The sequence below is a fragment of the Nyctereutes procyonoides genome, unplaced genomic scaffold (genome assembly GCF_905146905.1).
Source record: "Nyctereutes procyonoides isolate TBG_1078 unplaced genomic scaffold, NYPRO_anot_genome, whole genome shotgun sequence".
NCBI classification, from domain to species: Eukaryota; Metazoa; Chordata; class Mammalia; order Carnivora; family Canidae; genus Nyctereutes; species Nyctereutes procyonoides.
The window spans coordinates 49,930,418-49,956,755 of record NW_026575042.1 but is presented as its reverse complement, the minus strand read 5'-3'; the positions used below and the strand labels follow the sequence as shown (position 1 = coordinate 49,956,755).

The 26,338-nt window shown below is 39.2% G+C and overlaps 1 protein-coding gene across 2 annotated transcripts; it reads left to right on the top strand.

Moving 5' to 3' along the window:
* Positions 1–405: 405 nt before the first annotated feature.
* Positions 406–25,694, top strand: SLC33A1 (solute carrier family 33 member 1). Of its 2 annotated transcripts, XM_055321355.1 has the most exons (6): positions 406–1,377; positions 14,367–14,557; positions 18,798–18,982; positions 19,253–19,370; positions 21,872–22,087; positions 23,864–25,694. In XM_055321355.1, exons 1-6 carry the CDS (start codon positions 552–554, stop codon positions 24,029–24,031), a joined length of 1,704 nt encoding a protein of 567 aa, XP_055177330.1. In that variant the 5' UTR covers positions 406–551; the 3' UTR covers positions 24,032–25,694. The 2 variants fall into 2 exon arrangements, with proteins under 2 accessions (XP_055177330.1, XP_055177331.1); XM_055321356.1 differs by lacking the exons at positions 14,367–14,557; positions 19,253–19,370.
* The last annotated feature ends 644 nt before the right edge of the window (positions 25,695–26,338 follow it).

Below are 26,338 nucleotides of genomic sequence, written 5' to 3'. Positions count from 1 at the left end.
CGCAGCCCTCGGAGCAGCAGCTGGCCCCGCCCCCGGCCCCGCCCCCGGGCCCACGTGACCGCGCCGGCCCAATCACCGAAGCCCACGCTTCGGTGCCGGCCGCGTGCGCTCCCAGAGGCGGAGCTCGCGCGGCGCCCCGCCCAGGCCGCGCGGGTGCTTCCGCGTCACTCATCCCGCGAGGCCGCGGTCTCCGGCGTCGCGGGTTCCTAGGCCGCGTGGTTTCCGCGCGCGGCCTCGGGAGCGCGCCCCGGATTGGCCTGCTCTGGAGGCGGCGCAGGACCCGTTTGCGCCTCGGACCACTTCCTGAGGCGCGAGGCCGGAAGTCACCCGGTGCTTCCGGAGCCCCGCGGGGAAGGAAGGTGCCGGCGGCCGGCGGTGGCGGCGGCGGCGGCGGCGGCGGCGGCGGCGGCGGCGGCGGCGGCGGGAGCTGGAGGCGGGTCGGGAGGCTGGCCGTTCGCTGGGTGCCGCCGCCGCCGAGGGCCCGCTTCCCCCGCAGCGCCACGGCCTGCCCTCGTCCCTGAGCCCCGGCAGCCCTCCGCGTCGTCCCGGACATGTCGCCCACCGTCTCCCACAAGGACAACAGTCGGCAGCGGCGGCCGGGGGCTTTCAACCACTCTCTGGACATGAAGAGCGGCCCCCTGCCGCCGGGCGGCTGGGAGGACCGTCCCCAGGAGGTGGCGGGCGGGGAGGGCGACAAGGAAGCCCTGCTGGTGCGGGACGCCGGCCCCGGCGAGCCCCCCAGGCCGCCGCGCGGCTGCCGCGCCGAGCTGAGCAGCATCCTGCTGCTGCTCTTCCTGTACGTGCTGCAGGGCATCCCGCTCGGCCTGGCGGGCAGCGTCCCGCTCATCTTGCAGAGCAAAAACGTGAGCTACACCGACCAGGCCTTCTTCAGTTTGGTCTTCTGGCCCTTCAGCCTCAAGCTGCTCTGGGCCCCGCTGGTGGACGCCGTGTACCTGAGGAGCTTCGGCCGTCGCAAGTCGTGGCTCGTGCCCACGCAGTACACGCTGGGGCTGTTCATGATCTACCTGTCCGGCCAGGTGGAGCGCCTGCTGGGGGGCGCGGGGGCGGGCGCGGGCGCGGGCGCGGGCGGCCGCGGCCCCGACCCCGACCCCGACCCCGACCCCGACGTGACCGCCCTCACCGTGACCTTCTTCCTGTTCGAGTTCCTGGCGGCCACGCAGGACATCGCCGTGGACGGCTGGGCGCTGACCATGCTGTCGCGCGAAAACGTGGGTTACGCCTCCACCTGCAACTCGGTGGGCCAGACAGCGGGCTACTTCCTGGGCAACGTGTTGTTCCTGGCCCTGGAATCCGCCGACTTCTGTAACAAGTACCTGCGGTTCGAGCCTCAGCCCAGGGGAATCGTTACTCTCTCGGGTAGTGTATTCCGGCCGAACTGCGCCGCGGGTCGGCTCACCGCTAGTGTTTATGAATCCTTGTGATGGGGTGTGTGGGTGTGTGTGTGTGTGTGAGGTTGCAGGCCGTGCCCTGATTCAGTCTGCTGGAAATTATTTTTGTGGGGGATAGCCCTGAGGTTGAGTCTTCTCTTTCTTCTTTTTTTTTTTTTTTAAAGATTTCATTTATTTATTCATGAGAACACAGAGAGGCAGAGACACAGGCAGAGGGAGAAGCAGGCGCCCTGCAGGGAGCCCCACGTGGGACTCGATCCTGGGGCTCCCCGGGTCACGCCCTGAGCTGAAGGCAGGTGCTAAACCGCCGAGCCACCCGACCCGGGCTGCCCGTGGTTGAGGTTTCTGCTAAAATGAGCTGCTTCAGCCGGAATGACTACATGAGAGGCGTCGTCGTAAAGGATGAGCACCCCGCAAGCAGCGGGGAGAGGCAGCTCATCCAATAAGGCTGTTGTGTGATGGCACAGCAAAATTCTCCGTCTTGGGGAGCTGTTGACCCTGGCTCAGTACTTGGATGCTACGGTGAAGGCGTGAATCCAGCCCGACTCCCGTCGTTCACATTTTCCTTGTCTTGGATTGAGATTTCTTAGTTCATTCCTCCCCGGTCCCCCCCCCCCCCCCCCGCTGGTGTACCAAGAGTCCTGCTGTCGCCCTTCTGGGGAATAGAATAGCGTTAATTCATTCAGCCTTAATGAGTTGGCCGAGGGACAAGAGTTCTAAGGGCCTCCGATGAACAAAGCAGAGAGTCCAACCCACAAAGAAAGTGGGGGATGGGGGACAGGGAGTGAACATTTATGGGGAGCACAGGGTTGCTAGCTTGTGAGAGTCAGGCTTCACCCTGCAGATGACATTTGACTTTGCAGAATTACAAAATTTGCTGGAGTGGACAAGCGGGATTCCAGGATGCAGAACACCAGGTGAAAGTGCGCTGAAGCTGCAAAGTACAAGAAGGTACAGGACAGGGACACCTGGGTGGCTCAGCGGTTGAGCGCCTGCCCTTTGGCCCAGGGCGTGACCCTGGGGCCCCAGGATTCAGCCCCACGTCGGGCTCCCTGCCTGGAGCCTGCTTCTCCTTCTGCCTGTGTCTCTGCCTCTCTCTCTGCCTCTCATGAATTATTAAAATCTTAAAAAAAAAAAAAAAGAAGGTACAGGACAGTGCCTTTGGTGTTCAGAGTGCCTGAAGCAGTAATTGTGGGGCCTGGGTTCAGGACATGGTGCCGACAGGGCAGTTGTGACCTGATAGATTAGTAAGATTTTCTTGAATTGCTATGAGAAAGAATCTGAAGTTTATCCAGTAAGCAATTTTGTGTAAGTTCTACAAAATTATCCCTTTTTCTGAATGAGTAAAATACATGATCTTGGAAGGTTTCCTGAGTTTTTGTTTTGTTTTGTTTTGTTTGTTTGTTTTCCCCTAAGCTTTCCTAACAATTAGGAAACAGAAGTAAAATTAGCAGTATCAGGAATAACCAACATCAGGAATATGGTAAGAATTCTTCATTCTGATAATGATAATGACTGTAATTGATTCTCTTGAAATTTACGCACTTCAAATTTCTCTTATGTTCCCGGTACTAGCTTGGGGATTCCAGACAGGGTACGTGTTGGAGGTAGCTGTGTGGCGAGGGAAGTGTAAGGGTCATATAATAATATCTGGGGAGTGCAGGGGACAGAGGGATTATCTCTTGAGATCTTACACACCTCCTCCATACCCTGCGTCCTGTAAGGGATCCCCTTTCTACCTCCTCAGACTGTTAGTGAGTCACTACTACTGATGAAACGAAAAGTACACTTTTTCTGAGTTTGGCTGGAGGCCGAAAATGGTTCAGAGATGCTGCTTGCACTTAAAACAGATTGGTCTCGAAGTGTCCTGGGGTCCCGCTCCTGCTCTGTGGATAATCCTCTGCCTAGAAATAAATACTTACTGGGTGAATGCATCGTATTAGCACCTTATTGCTTTTTATGTATCTTTTCATTTTTGTCCTGGGCCTGTTCATGTCACCAGGAAGGACTAGTGAAATGATACATCACTTCACATGAGAAAGCCTCAGAAGAGATACCAAGATTTAAGGGGTTGTGGAAACCGAATTACTAACTAGGTGAATTAGAGCTTTCTCTTAAGTATAAGAGTAATTGATAAAACCTCATTCCATGGAGCCATTATGCATTCAGGAGCCATGTTAATTACATCCTTTCTTCCCCACAACGGTCCCCCATGGGAATATCAAAAATGTGTCACCATTGGACTTTTATTTACACAGATACGATTTTTTTTTATTTTTATTTTTTTTTGGATTTGTTATTTTGTAAGGCTGTTTGTTCCGTGGAATTTGAACTCTCCTCCAGGAAACTGTAAAAATAGCTTACTTTTTAATTTAACTTTTTCTGTCTATAGTAGACTGCTGTTTTTAGTTCAAACATTTCACTAAGATTCGAAGAGTTTTCATTCTCTTTTTTTTGTAATTGTACATATCATAACTTTGATCTTTCTGGAATTTAGTAGCAGTATAACAAAAAATAAGAAAAACAGCGGTTTTTAGAAATGTTAAGAGCAAAGAAAGAATCGTGAAGAAAATTGCTTATGTAATAAAAGAAGAGCCAGAACATTGAGGCAAATGTTTAGAAAGTCAAAAGGCATAATTATTTTTTAGAATTGCAAAGTATATTCTCTGAATAACACTTTGTTTTGAGTTACAGATAAATAGAAATGGAATATATTCAGAAAAAAGTTTTTGCCATTTAGAAAGCAGGAATCTAAATAACAAATTTAGACCATGAAGAATAAGACGAGAAAAATCCCTTAGAAGCAAAACCTTGATTATGCTGAGATTGGCTTTTTGGTACTTCAGGGATCCAAGGCAGTCCTGAATTCAGAAAGGAGGTTTTTTTTTTTTTTTTTTTTTTTTTTGTCCTGCCCCCGTTGGTTTTTAAGGATTTTTAGGAACAAAAAGAAAACCCTTTGGGCTACAAGAGATGATGAAAGTAACCCAGAAGAGCACAGAGATTAGAATACTCTTTTATAACTTAGAAAGATCGTGTATTTCAATTCCTTCTTTTTTTTTTTTAATTTTTTCTTTATTTTTCATTTATTTTTTTTATTTTTTATTTTTTAAAAATATTTTATTATTTATTCATGAGAAACACAGAGAGAGAGGCAGAGCCACAGACAGAGGGAGAAAGCAGGCTCCATGCAGGGAGCCCAACGTGGGACTTGATCCCAGGTCGCCAGGATCAGGCCCCAGGCTGAAGGCCTTGCCAAACTGCTGAGCCACCTGGGCTGCCCCCCCCCCTTTTTTTAATAATTTAGATTCTGATTTATATTTTTGGGAGCTGATTTTTTTAATTGGGGTAAAATTGGTATATAATGGTCGTAGTTTCAGGTGTATAACATAATTCAATTTTTACATTCTATACGGAACAGTCCCCACAATAAGTCTAGTAACCATCTCAATACATAATTTCCTTTTTTTAAAAGATTTTATTTTATTTATTTATTTATTTAGAGAGTGAGTGCGTGTGCTGCAAGCTGAGGGAGAGGGCCAGAGGAGACAGAATGTCAAGCTGACTCCCTGTTGAGCATGAAGCCCTTGGCAGAGCTTGATCCTATGACCCCAAGATCATGACCTGAGCCAAAATCAACAGTCTGACGCCCAACCAACTGAGCCATCCAGGCGCCTCGACCACCTCAATTTATTCTTATAGATGAAGAAACTGAGGTCAAGTGCCTTGTTGGAGGTAAAGAGACAGGATTCCCCACACTCTGAACGTAGAGCATTCTTAGAAAAGTTGTAAGCCAAAAATGGCGTAAAGCAAAGAGTATACATACTTTATTTTACAAAAACACCTATTAGTTTCTTGTAGTTGATAAGAAATTAGGAAAAACCTAAGGGAAAACCTTAAAACCTAAATGTAATTTGTACTGATTGGACTTTTCTACCAGCACTCTAACTGCTGATGTCTAAAAACATCAGCCCACTTCTGGAATGCCTGATGGCCTAGAAATAACAGACTAAAATTTTTTTGTTTTGTTTTTGAAGTGACCGGGGACATTATTCGCTCAGTGCCTGTTTGGTGCTAGCCATGTGATAGGTGTCAAAATTTGTTTAATAAAACCAGAAAATTCTCTCTCAAGGAATTTATAATGGGACTTTGCAAACCAAAATGATGGATTGGGTGGATGGACAGTGTAAATGAATTCAGTGAGTTGGTACAGGACTGTAGGGCTTGGGGGGGACATTGATGATCTGAAAAACTCATGCCCATCCAAAGGTGAGTTTCAGAGGCACCCAGGTGACTTAGTCGGTTAGGCATTTGTGTTTGGTTAGTGGATTGTTGGTTAGGCATATCTGCCTTCAGCTTGGGTCCTGGGATTGAGCCCCACATTGGGCTCCCTGCTCAGCCGAGGGCCTGCTTCTCCCTCTCCTGCTGCTCCCCTGCTTGTTCTCTGTTCTCTCTCTCTTCTCTGTCAAATAAATAAAATCTTTTTTAAAAATTGAAAATAAGGATAGGGAGCCTTCAATTTCAATAAATTGTCTTGTGGTAGTAGGATCCTAGGATTGCTGAATCTCACCAATATTCAAGAGAAGCTGGAGCTTCCTTTTTTGTTTTATTTTGTAACTTTTGAAACATTTATTAGACTCATATGAAATGTCTTTAGTCCAGATCTGATCTGTGAACTGGTCATTGAGGCTTACTCTAGAAGGCAGTGTTAACAATAATGAATAGAGAGGTGATTGAGATAGGGAGCAGGGTGTTTGGGTTGGGGCAGGTTAGTCTGATGCTGGAGAAGAGAGCTAAATATATTAGAGCGTATGAATTAGTTTGTCGTATAGACAGGCATGCACGTATAAGAGTCAGTCAGAAAAAAAGGAAGTATTTTGAAAAAACTGATGCTGAAAGAAAAGCTAATCTAACTGGTAATGATTATAGTTAAAACAATATTTGTAAGATACCCATTCTTAGAACTAGGAAGAGAGCAGGACAAATTAATTCTTACTTAGTGAGAGATTTCTTTGTCAAGCTTTCTGAAGCAGGACTTACTAATATATTTTGTGTGACCAGAAGTGCTATTTTGAATGAGAATCGGACTAACTGGCCCATTTCTAGATAGACCAGTTGTTTTTAAACAGGCTGTAATTCATTCTTTAGCACGTACATCTAGACTTAAAACATTCTCCTGTATTCTCGAAAAGTAAAATTTAGAGCTAGAGAACAGATGGGCAGTTGCTAGAGATTGAATGAGGAGCTGGTGAGTGTAAGTGGATGATAACATGAGGGAGTTTTGGGGAGTGATGAAACTGTTCTGTATCTTGATTATGGTGGTGGTAATTTGAAATTTATACACGTGTTCAAGTTCATAGAACTGTAAACCAAAAAAAGTTAGTTCTACTGTATAGTAATCTAAGAAGTCATTATAAAGATAAAACCTAGCGCATTACCTAATAATCTCTGGGTAAATATCATACAAAGTATGTGATAAAATCCTTGAATTTAGCTACCTTTTTTGCCTTAGGTGGAACAGGTTAATAAATCTGGTGGATCTTACATCTCCATATACACAAATGGAGCAAATTTGAACTTTTTAAAAAAAAAGATTTTATTTATTTGTTCATGAGAGACACAGAGAGAGAAGAGGAGAAGCAGGCCCCATGCAGGGAGCCTGTTGTGGGACTCAGTCCCAGGTCTCCAGGATCATGCCCTGGGCCGAAGGCAGACGCCAAACCACTGAGCCACCCAGGGATCCCCAAATTTGAACTTTTTTTTCAAATGCTGGGACCCTAGTAGTAAAGTGAGATAAGAGTAGAGGAATACTGGGTTTAGTAGATTCAGGATGTTAAAAACAGGAGCCCGCACTCCAAAAAAGAAGGTCTTAAAGTCTTTTTTCTTTTTAAAACAAAGCAAAGGAGAAATGGTACTATGTGCTTTCTTTGCCCAGTAAAGAACTGTGAGGTTGCTTTTGTATGGAAAAGTCAAGTTACAAAGGACACTCTAAACTAAAAAACTATTTGATTTTTATTTGACATATATTTTTCCATGAATTTCACTTCTGTTTTTATTGAAATTTATGTGGAGGTCAATTGAATTAGCCTTTATTATAATTTTATCAATGAAAGAATCATAGAACCTCACTGATTACAGGCAATCTCCTACTTTCATTTATAGTGTTTCTGAAAACTATAATTTGAGAAAGCCAAGTAGATTTACCTTATTAAAGGGGAAGTTCTGTTCCTAGAAAATTAGAAAGAATATAAAACCCCTGATTTCACCTGTTTTTTTTTAAGACACAATCTTGAATAAATCTGGCATTTTATACATATACATTTTTATACAGATTCTATTTTTAAGTAATTTCTGCACCTAACATACAATTTCTGCACCTGCAGAACTCAAATTCACAATTCTGAGATGAATAGTCACATGCTCTACCAATTGAGCCAGCCAGGTGCCTCTAGATAGTTCTTTAATTTCATTCTTTTAAAAAATGTCTTCATATTTTTAAATTTGGGGTTTATGTTTTAAATTGTATGTACTATATTAGTATAAGAGGTCACAAGTATATAATTTTTACATGATTGTGCATGCTGCAACTTTTTTATGGATGCAGTGCATATTCAAAAAGCAAGACAAGTTCTCTTCCACCATTTCTATTCCTTGGTTTGGTGGTGTCTGTGACTTTTTTTTTCTTTTTTTTAATTTCATTCTTTCCCCTCACTTTTGAATACAATTCTTAGTGGCTGAAGTCCAGTGGTAACCAATTAAAGCTAAAGAATAGGTGATTTCAACAGCGCTAAAGATTTCTATCTTTTTTGGTTGCTTTATATTATCTTACATTTGAGGCCTACATTTCTTAATCTTAGCAGTTTTAGAACTTTTGTGTTCTAAAACAAACAACAACACAAAAAACTTGTGCATTGTTAGATTTCCCATTCATTGTTTTAGACTTTTTATTTTAAAATAATTATAGATTTACAGTAGGGTAAAGAAATGTTTAGTGGTATCCCATGCATCCCCCCAGGCTCCTCCACTGTTAACCTCTTAGTTAACTATAATATACTCTCAAAACCAAGAAATTGACATTGGTGTAATTCATACCCCTCTTCAGAATTCACCAGTTAGACATGTACTCCTTTGTGTTTGCTTCTGTGTATGCGCATGTGAGTGGCTCCATGTTATTTCATCACATGTATCCTTGTATAACTACCATCACCACAGTGGAGATACTCAACTGTACCTTCATCACAAGATTCCTTTTTTTGTTGCCTCTTTGTAGCTACACCAATTTCCTCGTCTCCATACCTAACCAGTGGTAGCTACTAATCTGTTTTCTATCTTTATAATTATGTTTCGGGAATGTTACGTGAATGAAATCATGCAGCGTGTATCCCTTGAAGATTAGCTCTATTCAGTTAGCATAATTTATTTGAGATTTATCCAGGTTGTTGCATCTATCAATGATTTGTTGCTTTTTATTGCTAAGAAGTATTCCATTTGTTAGAAATACCACGGTTTATTTCACTGCTCGTCCATTGAAGGGAATTTGAGTAGTTTCCAGTTTGGGGCTATTTTTCTGTGAAAATAAGTCTTTGTTTCTCTGAGATGAATGCCCAGGTATTGCAAAGGCTGATTTCTGGTAAGTCTGTTTTTAGTTTTGAAAGGAACTGCCAAACTTTTTTCCAGAATAGAATGGATATACCATTTCATCTTCCTACCAGCAATATATGAATGATCCAGTTTCTCTGCATCCTTGTCAGCATTTGATGTTATCATTTTTTTTTTCATTTTAGCTCTTCTGATGTACTCTTCATCTTATGTAATAGTTTAGAATGTTCATTGTCTACTCTTATAAAAGTGTAAATTTATTTTACAAAAATTGATTTAGGAGTGTTAGGGTATGGGTTATACAAACAAGAACCTATCATAGCATCAGAGTTGAGATATATCATATATGTTTAATATTTTAATTAAAATCCATTTTAGGATTTTGTGTTGGCCAGAACATATTTTAAAAAATTGAAAGAGTGATTCACTTCCATTCATTCAGTGATAGAGATGAAGAGTTAGCATGAGGGGCAGCCCAGGTGGCTCAGCGGTTTAGCGCCGCCTTCAGCCCAGGGCCTGATCCTGGAGACCTAGGATCGAGTCCCACATTGGGCTCCCTGCATGGAGCCTGCTTCTCCCTCTGCCTGTGTCTCTGCCTCTCTCTCTCTTTCTCTCTCTCATGAATAAATAAATGCAATCTTAAAAAAAAAAAGTTAGCATGAGATGGAAACACTAGATCTGTTGGCTTCTCAGCCTCAGCCTTGCATCTTGGACTGATTATGAGCCCAAATTTTGGGGCAAGATGTTGCTTAACAGTAAGATAGCTGCTTAATCCAATGCTTGATTGAACAATCTCTTCTACCCTGGAGGAAAACCTAACATTGTTGGAGTTAATGAAAAGGTACGTGATCTCAAACATGGCTTTATCTTCCTAAGGGGTTAGGAAAACTAAGGGATTAGGAAGATTTCAAAATTTGCTTTATATTTACTTGATTTTTGCATTATATACTATCTTTTAAAATCCTAATCCCCTAATTAGATATGACTATATATATTGTATAGTCAAATAGCATTTTTTTAAAAGATTTTATTCATTCATTCATGAGAGACACAGAGAGAGAGAGAGAGAGGCAGAGACACAGGCAGAGGGAGAAACAGGCTCCATGCAAGGAGCCCGATGTGGGACTCGATCCTGGGTCTCCCGGGCTACCCCAAATAGCATTTTTTTGAGAGGGCTCACAGCATGGGTATTTTGAGCAAATGTTTCAGAGATTTGTGGCACAGAAAAGTCTGTTTCTACTGAGACTCAGCTAGTGACCCAGGGTCAATCACACTATTTCTGTTATGGTTTCCTCCACTGTGAAAGAGTGTTGAACTGGATGATGGGTGTCTAAAGTCCCTTCGTGCTCTAACTTGTGAAATAGATTGCTGTGCCAAAAGCAAGAAAGTGAAAGGAAGTCCTGATATTTTGAACAAATTGAAAGTTTGCTTTCCTGTCACTGACTTCTGTAGGACTAAAGTTAATTTCCAAAGTGTGAGAGTTCCAGGGAGAGAGAACTTGATCTGAGCCAGGGATGGTTTATCAGACAATGCTTCTTAAATCTTCTGTCTCTTCTGATGGTGGCAGAGAGAGTGAACCTACACCTAGTCCAAAGGATCTGGGGACCTAGTTCAAAGGCTTGAAAGTGTGAAAGCTTTTCGAAGTCTGATGTTTTATCTTTAAAAACTCTTGGAGGGGATCCCTGGGTGGCTCAACGGTTTAGCGCCTGCCTTCGGCCCAGGGCCTGATCCTGGAGTTCCCGGATCGAGTCCCACATCAGGCTCCCTGCATGGAGCCTGCTTCTCCCTCTGCCTGTGTCTCTGCCTCTCTAACTCTCTGTGTCTCTAATGAATGAATAAATAAAATCTTAAAAAAAAAAAAAAAGCTTCCCTCTAAACTATTGAATAAAATGGACTCTTTTGGAAGATGCACCATGTTTATATATCCTATGGGTTTGCATACCCTTCTCCATACAGGGAGATGAAAGTGAGGAAGGGGAGTACAAGTGTGCTGAAGTATCTATGTTCCAGACTTCATGGTTGGAGCTAAAATGGTATCTACTCAGGCGTATCTGGTTGGTAGGAAAGAGAGCCTACTTGCTGTAAGTAGGTGAATCTGAGCCTCTGGGTAGTAAAATGGAAAACACTATTGCTTTAGAATCAGATCTGAGTTTAGACCCACCTCTGACACTTCATGGACTGTAATATGATTTCATTATGTGTAAAGTAAGAATAATAATATTTGTCTTGGAAAGTGACTTTGAGACTTACTGCACTGTCCAGTGTTTTGCTTTGGCATAATAGGCACTCAAGTGCTAGCTATTATATCCTTGGTTACTGGTGAATTGGCTCTTAAATTTTGCATTCATGGGAGCACTAGATAAGATCTAGTAGCTACTTAACGAATATTTAGTTTGACCTATAGGTCGTTGCCCAAAACTCATATTTATGAAACTTGCACATCACCTTTGACATCTACATCATATTGATATTACAGATAAAATACATAAATGAAAATCAACCAAAATGTGAGTAGTGAAATATTTAGATTGTTTTTGGTAACAATAACCTTAACAGCGGTTAGTATATCAGACTATGGATAGTCTCTAGCATCAAAACAGTGTTAATAAATAATAGCCAGTAGTCTAATGATTATTAGTATTTATGGTAATTGTGTTCATAAAACTTAATATTTTTTCTGGCTTATTAATATTTTTTCTGAGCTGTTAGTTTCATTCTTGTTTCCATATGAGCTATTGGGAAAGCTTTTGAATTAGGGCTCTGAAGTGATGCATTGTCACTCCTTCCTTCTTTTATTACATGTACTGTTATTTTATCCAAAGAGCACAAAGAAATAATCTTAACTACAAACAGTATTGAAACCTGTTTAACTTGTTCTTATGTTTTTCTCTTTGTGTTGGAGTTTATTTTTATTTTTTTCTTTTTTTAAAGATTTTTATTTATATTTATTTATTTATTTATTTATTTATGCAGAGAGAGAGAGAGAGAGAGAGAGAGAGAGAGAGAGAGGCAGAGACACAGGCAGAGGGAGAAGCAGGCTCCATGCAGAGAGCCTGACGTGGGACTCGATCCCAGGACTCCAGGATCATGCCCTGGGCTGCAGGCGGCGCTAAACCGCTGTGCCACCGGGGCTGCCCTGTGTTGGAGTTTAAATTCTAGATGAAGAGTTCATTAAAATTGAGAGAATGTATAAACAGACTTAAAGATATTTTGCTTAGTGAACTAGAACTCTTGAAGTAATATATAACTTAATATTAAGATTATAAACTTTAATTAATTTTCTCTTAACATTTAATTAGAGACCATTAATTGGAATTTCTAGTGACCATGAAAGTAGCACAGTTTGTTTTTCAGGATTTATTTACTTTTTTTTTTTTTTTCAAAATCCTTTCTCTCTCTCTTTTTTTTTTTATTTATGATAGTCACACACACAGAGAGAGAGAGGCAGAGACATAAGCAGAGGGAGAAGCAGGCTCCATGCACCGGAAGCCCTACGTGGGATTCGATCCCAGGTCTCCAGGATCGCGCCCTGGGCCAAAGGCAGGTGCTAAACCGCTGCGCCACCCAGGGATCCCTACTTTTTTTTTTAAAGTAGGCTCCATGCTAGGCGTGGCTTGAACTCATGACTTTGAGATCAAGACCTGAGCTGAGATCAGGACTGACACTTCACTGACTGAACCACCCAAATGCCCTTCAGGGTTTCTTAAACCACTAATTTAAATCAAATGATGAACAAAAATTTTCTGAATCAGAATGGTATTCTAGGAGAAATACTGTAAACAGGTCATTATTTGTCACATTTCACAGATGAAATTAATTAAAAATAAAAGTAGCCTCACTTAAAAGAATAATCTTAAATTGTTGTTCATTCCTTTTGAGCCAGATTGCAAAACACTACATTAACATAAAGTAGAAATTAGGGATCCCTGGGTTGCACAGCGGTTTGGCGCCTGCCTTTGGCCCAGGGCGCGATCCTGGAGACCCGGGATCGAATCCCACATTGGGCTCCCGGTGCATGGAGCCTGCTTCTCCCTCTGCCTATGTCTCTGCCTCTCTCTCTCTCTCTCTGTGTGTGACTATCATAAATAAATAAAAATTAAAAAAAAATGAATACAATTCTAGAATGTTAGAGCTACTAGCTCTGGGATTTTCTAGCCAAGTCCTCTTATTTTAGATGAAAAAACTAAGGGTTATCTAATAAGTTTTGTAGTGATAAACTAAGATCCATTTCTGTCAGGATGGTTAAGGAGATACAGGGTTTTGTTTTGTTTTTGTTTTTTAAAGATTTTATTTATTCACGAGAGACAGAGAGAGAGAGAGAGAGAGGCAGAGACACAGACAGAGGAGAAGCAGGCTCCATGCAGGGAGCCTGAGGCGGGACTCAATCCCGGGACTCCAGGATCATGCCCTGGGCCGAAGCCAGGTGCCAAACCACAGAGCCACCCAGGGATCCCCGAGATACAGGTTTTGAAATTAGTTTTGTAGAGAAGTGAAATCACGTTTTACCACTGACTTAGAATGTAGCCTCAGGCAATATAACCTAAGCCTATTTCTTTATCTGTAAATTGGGGCTTAGTATTAACCTATTGGATTGTGGCAGTAAAGGAGATATGCGCATGTAAAATGCTTAGCACGCTTATGACAGAGGATATACACCAGTAAATGGTGCCTCTGGGGATCCCTGGGTGGCTCAGTGGCTTGGTGCCTGCCTGCAGCCCAGGGCATGATCCTGGAGACCCGGGATGGAGTCCCACGTCGGGCTCCCTGCATGGAGCCTGCTGCTCCCTCTGCCTGTGTTTCTGCCTCTCTCTCTCTGTCTCTCATGAGTAAATAAGTAAAATCTTAAAAAAAAACAACCCAACAACTGAAATGGCTTATGTGCTTAAGAAGAATGACTGATACAGAAGAACATGTGACTCTTGATATAAGGGTTGTGACTTTGAGTCTATGCTGGGTATAGAGATTACCTAAATAAATAAATCAATAAACATTAAAAAAGGAAGTATGACTGATGAATCTTATGGGATGTAAAAATCATTGGTCACTCCTAGCACTTCCCTTAAAGAAACTTGACACAACAGACTTGTTTCATACAGCCCACAAATGCTTGTATTGCTTTTGTTTTTGTTTTTCCTCGTTAAGTATCCCTGTCTGTTTTGGTCTATGTGATAAATGCTTAACAGAGCCAGGACTATCTTGTTCATCTAATATGCTTGGTATGTTGCCTTGAACATGATAGGCACCTAAATGTTTTTGGTTTCTTTTAACAGATTTGGTGGAAGAAAAGTATACAAAATTTAGTATCAATGCAGATATGTCACTTCAAAAGTTAGTTACAGATATTAATGTTTTTGATTTCAGATTTCCTTTTTTTCTGGGGAGCTGTATTTTTGATAACAACAACTCTAGTTGCCCTTCTGAAAAAAGAAAACAAAGAAGTATCAGTAGGAAAAGAAGAAACCCAAGGGATCACAGACACTTACAAGTTGCTTTTTGCAATTATAAAAATGCCAGCAGTTCTGACATTTTGCCTTCTGATTCTAACTGCAAAGGTAAGAGATTTATAAAGCAAATGTACCACTCTGTTATAATTACCAATATCGTGGAATACTTCCGTTGCCTTTCATATCATAAGTCCCTTCCCACTACTATTAGAATTTAACAATGAAAAATGGTATTTTATATTCATTAAATTTGTTTTAAAAAGTGTGATGATATCAAATGTGATTTCAAAGTAAGCTAAGGGACGTCTGGGTGGCTCAGCAGTTGAGCGCCTGCCTTTGGCTCAGGGTGTGATCCTGGAGTCCCAGGACCGAGTCCCACATCGGGCTCCCTACATGGAGCCTGCTTCTCCCTCTGCCTGTGTCTCTGCCTCTCTCTGTGCCTCTTATGAATAAATAAATAAAATTAAAAAAAAAAAAGCTAAATGTCTTGGAATCTTGAAAACAACTGTGCCAATTTGAAGTACTTCTAATAAATGTGAAGTTTTATTTAATGAATGATATTAATGCTTAGTATGGAAATTAATGCCTTGAAAAAAACAGCTCCCTACAGTTATAATGAGTGTACATTTAATGTCAGAAGTATTATAATTATTTATTTAGAAAGTGATTTACAGGGAGATCCCTGGGTGGCTCAGTGGTTTGGCGCCTGCCTTCGGCCCAGGGCGTGATCCTGGAGTCCCGGGATCGAGTCCCACGTCATGCTCCCTGCATGGAGCCTGCTTCTCCCTCTGCCTGGGTCTCTGCCTCTCTCTCTCTGTCTCTCTCTCTCTCTCTCTCTGTGTGTGTCTCATGAAGAAATAAATAAAATCTTTAAAAAAAGTGATTTACAAATATATAGAAATCTATAAGTATTAGAAGTCTATTTAAAAATGTTGACTTAAAAAAAAAATAAAAATGTTGACTTGTTCTTTTTAATTTTGGAAGGAAATATACCATAAATAGAATTTTGGTAACTCTTTATTTTATTCTTTATATTTTCTGTATGGAGATATCCTGATTCATAAACCAAAAACATTTTAAAGATTATGCTGAGGAGGGACTGACACCTGGGTGGCTCAGCATTAAGCATTTGCCTTCAGCCCAGGGTGTGATCCTGGAAAACCAGGATTGAGTCCCACGTCGGGCTCCCTGCACGGAGCCTGCTTCTCCCTCTGCCTGTGTCTCTGCCTCTCTCTGTGTCTCTCATGAATAAATAAATAAAATCTTAAAAAAAAAAAAAAAAAAAGATCCCTGCGGGGAGCCCAACATGGAACTCAATCCTGGGGCTCCAGGATCACACCCTGAGCTGAAGGTGGTGCTAAACCGCTGAGCCACCCAGGCTGCCCAATAAATAAAATCTTTTAAAAAAAAAAAAAAATATATATATATATATATATATACACACACTTTAATAGCTATATAATTGTCACATTGTATAGATTTACTGTAATTCACTCATTTTTCTGTGGTGTATTTAATTTGCTTATGATTTTTAATGATAAAAATGCACTAGTGGATATTTCCTTTCAGTAGATTCTTAAGCAATTAGTGGGTCAGTGAATATGATTGCTAACCTGATTTTTAGAAGATTATAATTCTCTCTTGACAGCAGTATATAAGGAGGTGTGCTTCAGTTCAGAATCTAGAATCTTTTATCTCCCTTTTAAAGGAAACCTCACCAAAAGTAGCATCTCTCCTAACTTTTAATGTCATAGATTAGTTTCCTCTGCTTTTGAGTTTTATAATAAATATAAAGAATATCCAGTATGTATTTGTATGTCTGGCTCCTGTATTCTTTCACTTAGTGTTATATTTGTATATCTTATTATATGGTTATCTATAACAATAGTTTATTCATCTCATTGCTTGTAATATTCCACTGTATAAATATGCTATAATTTATTCATCCTATCAACAAATGTTTAGTTACTTCTACTTTTAAACTATTACTAATAGTGCTCCTATGAATGAATATTCATTCATGTACATTACTTTTGGTGAACAAGGATGCACATTTCTGATGGGTGGATACCTAGGAATAGAATTGCTAGGTCATCAGAAATGCTTTAATATATACTGCCAAACAAGTTTTCCAAAGTGATGGTTTCCATTTTCCCTCCTGCCAACAGTGTAAAAGAATTCCAATTGCTTCACAGCCTTGCAAAAACATATATTGTCCTTTCAAATTTAGCCTTTCTGGTGGGTGTGTAGTGGCATCTTGTTATAATTTGCATTTCCCTGATGATTAAAGAAGTTGAGCATCTTTTCATATGGTTATTGGCTATATGAATATCCAGAGCTGCGTTTTTCTTTAAATTTGTGGAATTTTTATATATCCTGGGTGTTTTCTTAGATATATGTATATTTCAACTACAAATATCTCCTACTGTAGCACTTTCAAGATAAAGTAAATGTTGAATTCAGTTTGTATATTTAATTTTTACAAAGAGAATGAGTGAAATTCTTTTGTGGATTTAAGTAAAATATCTTTGACCTTTAATTTTTCTGTGGTGAAATTTGGCCTTTGGCTCCATTCTAAGAAGTTAAAGTACATACTATTACCATTCCTTTAAAAAATGTGTTTTTTAAAAATATTTTATTTATTTATTCATGAGAGACGGAGACATAGGCAGAGAGACAAGCAGGCTCCCCACCGGGAACCAGATGTGGGACTCCATCCCGGGACTCCAGGATTACGCCCTGAGCCAAAGGCAGATGCTCAACCACTGAGCCATCAGGTGTCCCTAAACTTTGTGTTTTAATATAGCTTCACTCTTACTGAAAATTTGCTTATATAGTTGAAAAATTCCCATATGTCATTACCCAAAATTTTCTGTTAACATTTAGTTTCACATTTTGTATTCTGTAGATTAGTGCTCTATTACATATTTTTTCTGAAATATGAAAGTGATTTGTACGTATCCTGCCCCTTTATCCATAAATACCTTGAGTATGTATTTCCTAAGAACAAGGGTTTTCTCTTTCAAGCTACAACTTAACCAAAAATTAAGGAAATTAAGTTGATAGAGTACTTTTATCTAATCACAATCTATACCCAAATTTCACCAGTTGTCCCTGTAACAGCCTTTATAACTTTACTTTTCCCCGGTCAGGGATCCAGTCCAGAATCACACATAGGATTTAGTGGATATAAGCCTTTCTTTGTTCTTCATGACCTGGATATTTTAAATTTTTCTGTAGAATGGCCTTCCATTTATGTGTGTCTGATGTTACTTCATGTTTGGATTCATGTTATGCAAATGTGTCAGGAATATCACCCAAGTAATCCAGTGATGATTTCGGGAAATTCTATCAGGAGTCTTACTATGTCCCTTTATCCTGCTAACTGTTGTTAACTTTGATTACTCTTGTTAACTCATTGTTGTAAAGTTACTATTTTCCTTTTGTAATTAAAAACTAATTTATGGAGAGATACTTTGAGACTCTCTAAATACCTCATTTTACCCCAAACTTTTACTCACTACTTTTAGCATCCTTTTTTTTTTGTTTTTGTTGTTTTTAAAAATTAATCTAACTACAATTTTTCTTCCCCTTCATTTTATTTAACCCTTTTGATAGAATGTTTCTCAAAATTACTTTTTGAATGTTGGTTGGCTTTTGGAAATTGTAATTATGGTTGGTCAGAAATCATTAAAAATTTGTTTATGTGGCAGTGATGCTTCATTTTATACAGATTTTATTATTTAGAGTCAATTAAAGACTCATTTTAAAACTTAAAACATAGAAATCAGGGATGCCTGGGTGGCTCAGCGGTTGGGCATTTGTCTTTGGCTCAGGGCATGATTCTGGGATCCTGGGATGGGTAAATACCTGGATCCCACCCAGGATTCAGGATCAGGATGGAATCCCGCATAGGGCTCCCTATGGGGAGTCTGCTTCTCCCTCTGCCTAAGTGCCTCTCTCTCTCTCTCTCTCTCTCATCTCTCATGAATAAATAAAGAAATCAAAAAAAAAAAAAAAAACCCACACCAGAAATCAGTAAGTTTGGATTTGAATACTGTTTATTGTAAGAGATTGAACTTTTTGAAATGGAAATTTAGTTGTAATTACAGCCATCTGCAGTTCCTAAAAGTGCTGAATTTTCAGTTGTTTTCACTGAATATTGTCAGTAGACCATAGGAAGAGTATGCCTTCTATAACTTGATTGTTGTACCAGATAGAATAATATATTTACTTGTAACTGCCATAAATCAATAATAAGATTGAGGTTCTTGGAGAACTTACATATGCTTGGGGAAAATATTTTGTAAATCCCAAATTGAAATATTTTTTTGTTTTTATATTACAGATTGGTTTTTCAGCAGCAGATGCAGTAACAGGACTGAAATTGGTAGAAGAGGGAGTACCCAAAGAACATTTAGCCTTACTGGCAGTTCCAATGGTTCCTTTGCAGATAATACTGCCTTTGATTATCAGCAAGTACACTGCAGGTCCCCAGCCACTAAACATATTTTACAAAGCCATGCCCTACAGGTAAAAATGAAATAAAACCTTACTAAATAAGAAAGGTTAAATGAGAAACATCAGTGTCACTAATACCCGTGTGTAAAGTATATATAGAAAAAGACTTGAAGCGCATCTTTAACTTCAGTATCATTTATATGCACTTTTACCTCTTTTTAACCTCCTAACAGGTTTTAAATAACAGGCTTCTTTCACATAGTAGGCATACAGATTTCTGTTTTGTTGTTATTTTATAACCTAAAATGGAAGTCAACTCCATGTTTCTTTCTTTTTCTATAGATTATTGTTTGGATTAGAATATGCTCTACTAGTTTGGTGGACTCCCAGAGTAGAACATCAAGGAGGATTCCCTATATATTACTACATTATAGTGCTGCTGAGTTATGCGTTACATCAGGTAAGCTTGCTGTGGTTTTTCTCAGAATGTAAACTGTTTTTGGAATCTAAAGAAGACATTTTTCTACAGTTGCCTTGAAATAATGATAATACATTTTAAGACTTAAGCATGAGTCTGACACTGAAGAAATTATTTGACAATGAACTTTGTGGCTTTTGCTTTATTGAGCTCTTTCATAGTTTCTTCTTCTTCTTCTTTTTTTTTTTTTCATAGTTTCTTCTTCATTTCTTTTTGTTGTGCATTCATCCAGTATTTGTTACATTACATTAATTCCAAAGCTAGCAACTCTACCCTTCCTAAGTAACCCTCAGGTCATCCCTAGACTTGGATTCTATATTTCTTCTATTCCAAATGTCTTTTCTTCCTGAAAGTATTGAGAAATAATGGTGGCTACTGGGCGACAGAGCCCAGGTTTTCAGTTTAGATACTGTACTGAAAGTCATGACTTATTGTGATTTTGAAAGTTATGTGTTAATCTGCTTTCTCTTTCTTTATTAGATATGTTTAATCCCTAGCATGACTTAAGCTGCTGTTGCAGAATGGGGTTGTGTTTCAAGTGATTCAAGTAAACTTGTGGACACCTAGCAGTAAACTTTGGGACTTGAGTGCAGTTATTACAAATGTGTATTTAAGAGTCACTTTGAGGGCACCTGGGTGACTGAGTGGTTGAGCGTTTGCTTTTGGTTCAGGGCATGGTCCTGGTGTCCCGGGATCGAGTTCCACATTGGGCTTCCCACAGGCAGCCTGCTTCTCTGCCAGTGTCTGTTCCTGTCTCTGTGTCTGTCATGAATAAATAAATAAAAACTTTAAAAAAAATCATTTTTGGATTTTTTATGGAACCTAGTTTAATTGCAAAATCCTCACTTGTTTTTCTGAAACTTAAAAATGTGGCTACCAAGTAATCTCAGTAATTTTTGCATAGTTATATAATTTAGGAGAACTCCGTAATGAATCTGTCCAGCTTTAAAGAAGTGCTTTAGCTTAGTAAATGTTTCATTATCTGTGTAAGTAAAGGAAAACTATAGTGTAGTAGTCCAAAAAGCATTTGTTTGGCTTTGGATTTCATTAGAAAATTTTCTATAAAATGTAGCTGTCAGTGCTTAGCCAGATGCTTTCTGGAAAATACTGATAAGGCCAAGTAAATTTGAGAAATGATACCTGACACAACCCCTCTTTATGTAGCATCTTAATCATTTCTTTTTTTTTTTAATCATTTCTTTAACAAATATTAATTGGATACCTATTCCATGCCAGAAACCATTCTAAGCACGAAAATATAACTAAATAATTCATGCCAAAATCCGGCCCTTAAGGAGTTTGCGTTCTAAAGGCTTTCAGAGGCCTACACTGAAAGGGACCTGTTTGTTTGTAACTCAGTGTTTCTTAGTCTTATTTGACTCTGGAATACCTTTTTCTGTGAATGCCCATGGAACAGTATTCAAAGGAATACTGTTTTGGAAACATGGTTTGGTTGGTTTCCATGTTCCTAAATAGAGGGTTAATTTTTGCCTCTTAAGTACTTTTTGCCTCTTAAGGAGATTTTTCTGTTGAGTTTGCCTCATAAATTCTGAAATGGGGATCCCTGGGTGGCGCAGTGGTTTGGCGCCTGCCTTTGGCCCAGGGCGCGATCCTGGAGACTCGGGATCGAATCCCACGTCGGGCTCCCAGCGCATGGAGCCTGCTTCTCCCTCTGCCTGTGTCTCTGCCTCTCTCTCTCTCTCTGTGACTATCATAAATAAATAAAAATTTAAAAAATATTTTAAAAAAAAATTCTGAAATGTTATCTTTCTTCTATATATGTAAAGGAAAAATATATATAATTATTCATTCACATATATACTTAAATATACACACACAGGAGGTATTTAGGGACAGTACAAACATGGGGTTTGCTAATTGCTATTGCATATCTTGATGCCACCCTATCTGTCATTCTCTCTATTGAGCTTTCCTTTACTACTTATTATAGAATTAATCTCTCATTTGTTGAGGCCCCAGTAGCACAATATGTGTACTTTTACTTACTTAAACTGCATTTCATCATGATTACTTATTCCTTATTTTCCCAGCCTAGAATAAATTCTTCAAGGGTGGGCAGCCCAGGTGTCTCAGCGGTTTAGTGCCACTTCAGCCCAGGGTGTGATCCTGGAGACCCAGGATCGAGTCCCATGTCACGCTCCCTGCATGGAGCCTGCTCCTCCCTCTGCCTGTGTCTCTGCCTCTCTCTCTCTCTCTCTCTCTCTCTCTGTGTGTCTCATGAATGGATAAATAAAATCTTAAAAAAAAAATTCTTCAAGGGCACAGAGAGACTGTCTTAGTCATCTTTTTATTGCCATGATGTGATTTGGCCTGTAGTAGGTGCTCAATAAACCTTAGTTGACTTGAGTTTTAATAAGGGTCATGGAAATTAATTTTCAGATTTATGATTTTGATGTTCTTAATTCAGACCACAGTTGAATAAGGTCTAATTATGCTAAAGATGTTTTATATTTTCCTTGTAGGTTACATTGTACAGCATGTATGTTTCCATAATGGCTTTCAATGCGAAAGTTAGTGATCCACTTATTGGAGGAACATATATGACCCTTTTAAATACTGTGTCCAATCTGGGAGGAAACTGGCCTTCTACAGTAGCTCTTTGGCTAGTAGATCCCCTCACAGTGAAAGAGTGTGTAGGAGCATCAAACCAGAATTGTCGAACACCTGATGCTGTTGAGGTAAGTATGTTGTGATTTTAGATAACATCAAGCTAGTGTTAAGATATTAATTTTCAGGAAAACCTGGCTGGCTCAGTCTGTGGAGCATGGGACTCTTGACCTTGGGGTTGTAAGTTTGAGCCCCCCCCTGTGGGTACGGAAATTACTTAAAAAAATAAAATCTTTATTTATAGTTTGTTTGTTTGTTTTAAATAAAATCTTTAAAAAAAAATGAAAGATACTAATTTTCTTATTCTGCCTCTAGAAGTACTATATCTTTTTTAAAAATCGTATCTGGGGATCCCTGGGTGGCGCAGCGGTTTGGCGCTTGCCTTTGGCCCAGGGCGCGATCCTGGAGACCCGGGATCGAATCCCACGTCGGGCTCCCGGTGCATGGAGCCTGCTTCTCCCTCTGCCTCTGTCTCTGCCTCTCTCTATCTCTCTGTGACTATCATAAATAAATAAAAATTAAAAAAATTTAAAAAAAAATCGTATCTGCTCATAGTTTCTAGTGTTGAAATCTGTGTATTTTTTTTTTCTGTAACATTCAAATCAGTAAGAGTAGCTCACTTGAAGATGCTTCTTAGTAAGGGAGGAGGAGTCTTTCTTCCCTTAACCTTGAGGATCCTATACAATAAGCACTTAGTAAGTGCATAATTAACAGCTGAATAATGATAGAAAAAGAGAAATTTCCACTGGCTATTTATATAACAGTTGTAGCTAAAACTGAAGGTTAATCTGTTGTTAATTATTTCAAATTAACATTAGCCCACTCCTAGAGTGGTCTTCACATTCCCCAAATATGTAAAGCTATATATCTTCAGAATGGAAAATGAGTATTGCTTACAGCAAAACCTGAAAAATGTTTTTAATCTTGTTAGTAGCATTAGAGATTAGGATATATTAGCATATTTCACCATTTGAAGTAAATGAAATGTTGAAATGATTTAACAAAACATTTTGAAGGGGGCGCCTGGATGGCTCAGCGGTTAAGCACCTGCCTTCAGCTCAGACTATGATCCTTGAGTCCTGGGAACGAGTCCCACATTGGGCTCCCTGCATGGAACCTGCTTCTCCCTGTACTTGTGTCTCTACCTATCGCTCTCTCGTGAAGAAATAAATAAAATCATAAAAAAAAAAAAACCAAAACCATTTTGAGGGGAGCCTGGTTGGCTCAGTTGGTAGACCCTGTGACTCTAGATCATCTATTGGTCTCTGGGTTGTGAGTTCAAGCCCCATGCTGGATTACTTAAAAAAAATAATAATAAATTAAAAATAAAAATACTACCAGGGACACCTGGGTGCTCAGCAGTTGAGCATCTGCCTTTGGCTCAGGGCACGATCCGGGAGTCCTTGATTGAGTCCCACATTGGGCTCCCTGCATGGAGGCTGCTTCTCCCTCTGCCTGTGACTCTGCCTCTCTTTCTGTGTGTCTCTCATGAATAAACAAAATAAAATCTTAAAAAATACTACCCCCAAATTTTTTTTATTAATCTCTTAGATGACAAAGTAAAGAAATCTAAATTGCTGAATACTTCCGTTTTGAAATAGTGAACTATTTTTTTTAAAGATTTATTTATTTATTCATTCATGATAGACACAGAGATTGAGAGAGAGGCAGAGACACAGGAGGAGGGAGAAGCGGGCTCCATGCCGGGAGCCCGATGTGGGACTCGATCCCGGGACTCCAGGATCGCGCCCTGGGCCAAAGGCAGGCGCCAAACCACTGAGCCACCCAGGGATCCCCCGAAATAGTGAACTATTTATTATAGTTTTGTTTTGTTTTGTTTTTTACAGCTTTGCAAAAAACTTGGTGGCTCATGTGTTACAGCGCTGGATGGTTATTATGTAGAATCCATTATTTGTGTTTTTATTGGATTTGCTTGGTGGTTCTTTCTTGGTCCAAAATTGAAAAAATTACAGGATATAGGACCATCTTCTTGGAAGTGCAAAAGAAGCAACTAATGTATTCACTACTGGACATTCTAGGAGGTAAACTGTAGTTTTCATTTAATTCAGACAGCTATGATAATCAGTGCACGGGAGTATAAAATACTATTTTAAACAAGGAAATTGTTAATATAAAATGCCAAATGATTAAAAAATAGAGACCTCTCTGTATATTTAATTATATTTTCCTTGCCTTGTCGATGTATTTGAAGTTTACTTAAGGTCAGGAAACTGATTCTTAAACAAGTTTTCTGGCCTTATTATTTGATTTATATCTTTTTAATTTACTGACCAAAGTATATTTTAACTTTCAGTTCAGTAGTCATGGGTGGTAACCATGCAGTCAAGTATTGTTATCAGTACTATCATTGAGCTGTATTTAAAATTTTGGTACAATATATTAAATGGAACAGAGGTTAATATTCAGGTACTAATTACAACTAGTCTGGCCTTGTTGGCAGTTAAATCTTATTTTGAATTGCAAATTGGTTAAATTCTATGTGGAATTTGCTGAGAAGAGAATGCATACTACTGAAATGCCATTGTAGTTGTTTTCTGACCATAACCACGATGTACTAATGAATCTGTGTTTAAAAAGACTATTTTAGATGTATTTCCTGCTTTTGTAAGCGTTAAAGATTTATAAGAAGATTATTCAAACTATTTTTTATAAAATGAAAGCTATGATTTTTAATTTAACGGTTCCCCTGCCCACCTTTTTTGGAAGATACTCTGATTCCTTGTTAACTTTTATCCTAAAGCTTACATATGTTTTTTCTCATATGTGCTTCATGACATACAGGCAGCTCATGAAGGGATCTAATTTAATTTAGTGTTGTATGTACGTTCATGGCAAAGTTTTGAAAATAAAAAATGTTTTTCTTCAAGCAGCTTTTTTTTATTACTGGGAGAAAAAAAAAACAGTAGAGCTTAACGATTAAATAAAATTTAAATGAGTAATACCATAATCTTACAGACTAATGCTTAGAGAGAGACAAAGACATTTGTGCCTTTGACAGGTTAAATCACGTTGTGGAAGGATATTTCTTAATTAAGCACTTTACTAGTGAGAAGAATCTCACGATTACTTTCTATGAAATTGGGTACTATATTTCCACTTATTAAAACACAACCTTCTGTTTATAATGTTTGGTGAAGGATTGGTATCCCAGGAAAATTAAGCTTTTGAATACATTAACAATTCCCAACATATTCTGTACACCCAGTACATATTTAATATTCTGTGTTGTATGTTACTCTGACTTAAGAGATATGTAAATCCTTCCAAAATTATAGAAAAAGAAAGATTAAGTTGAGTCTTACTTGATTTTATCCTTGTGGGAAAACATACACTAATTTTTGATTTTGTTAATTTTATAACATAGGTTGAATTTTAGAGTGGGTTTTTTTAATAAGTAATGGAGGATAAAATGGGTGGGAGAAAATGGCACTCAGCATCTGAAGATAGAGGCAGTTCTCTAGAACTCATGCATTGCCGTTGGAAAGCCTGTGTTGGGCATTGATGTCATCCTGAAGAATCACCTGGAAAATCATCCTAGACACGAGGAAGCTATACCAAACCATAGTCCACCATACTTTATTACATGGGTTGTCCATTATCTTGTATTATAATCAAAATGTTTACTTGAATAAAGAAAAGAACCTACTTACTCTCATACGTGAAATGTATTTTGCTTTTTAATTTTTGGAATAAGAAGGTGACATTGCCATGATTATCTTTTGTTTCTTATCCGTTCATATTACAAATTTACATACTTTCAAACATACTTTGAAATAAACAAATCTTTAATGACTTGAAGTATTAAAATATATTTTAAGCCTGTAACTCTAAGGAGAAAGCCATTAATTGCATTTTCTTTAGAAATGAACATTTTTTTTGAATTGTAGTCTTTTGATTATTTGGGGACATGCTTGTAACACACACCAAAAATGACTTCTTAATAGCTATGTGCAACTATGTTGCATACATTGATCACTGATAACATCTTACAAATGATCTACATGAATCTGAGGATCTGTTCATGATAAATCAGTACTAGAAAATACTACCTATTTTTGCATATGTTTTTCTTTACTGCTAGATCCTAATAACCCTGTCCACAAGTATGAACATTAACTCCTCCAGTTACTGTATTGTATATTTACTAGCTAATATTCTTGTAAATCTTAAAATCATGTAAGATTAGCTAAGAGTAAAATGAAAAATTCCTTCCTTCGTAAATATTTTAATTTTGCTTGACCAATCATAAAAAATTTGTTCAGTACCTAAAATAGATTTATTTCTCTATTTTTTTTAACAAT

Coding starts and splice junctions, on each gene's coding strand:
- SLC33A1 (XM_055321355.1), top strand. CDS start 552: ATGTCGCCCACCGTCTCCCACAAGGACAACAGTCGGCAGCGGCGGCCG. Junction 14,558..18,797: donor TTCTGATTCTAACTGCAAAG/GTAAGAGATTTA, acceptor TTTATATTACAG/ATTGGTTTTTCAGCAGCAGA. Junction 22,088..23,863: donor GAACACCTGATGCTGTTGAG/GTAAGTATGTTG, acceptor TGTTTTTTACAG/CTTTGCAAAAAACTTGGTGG.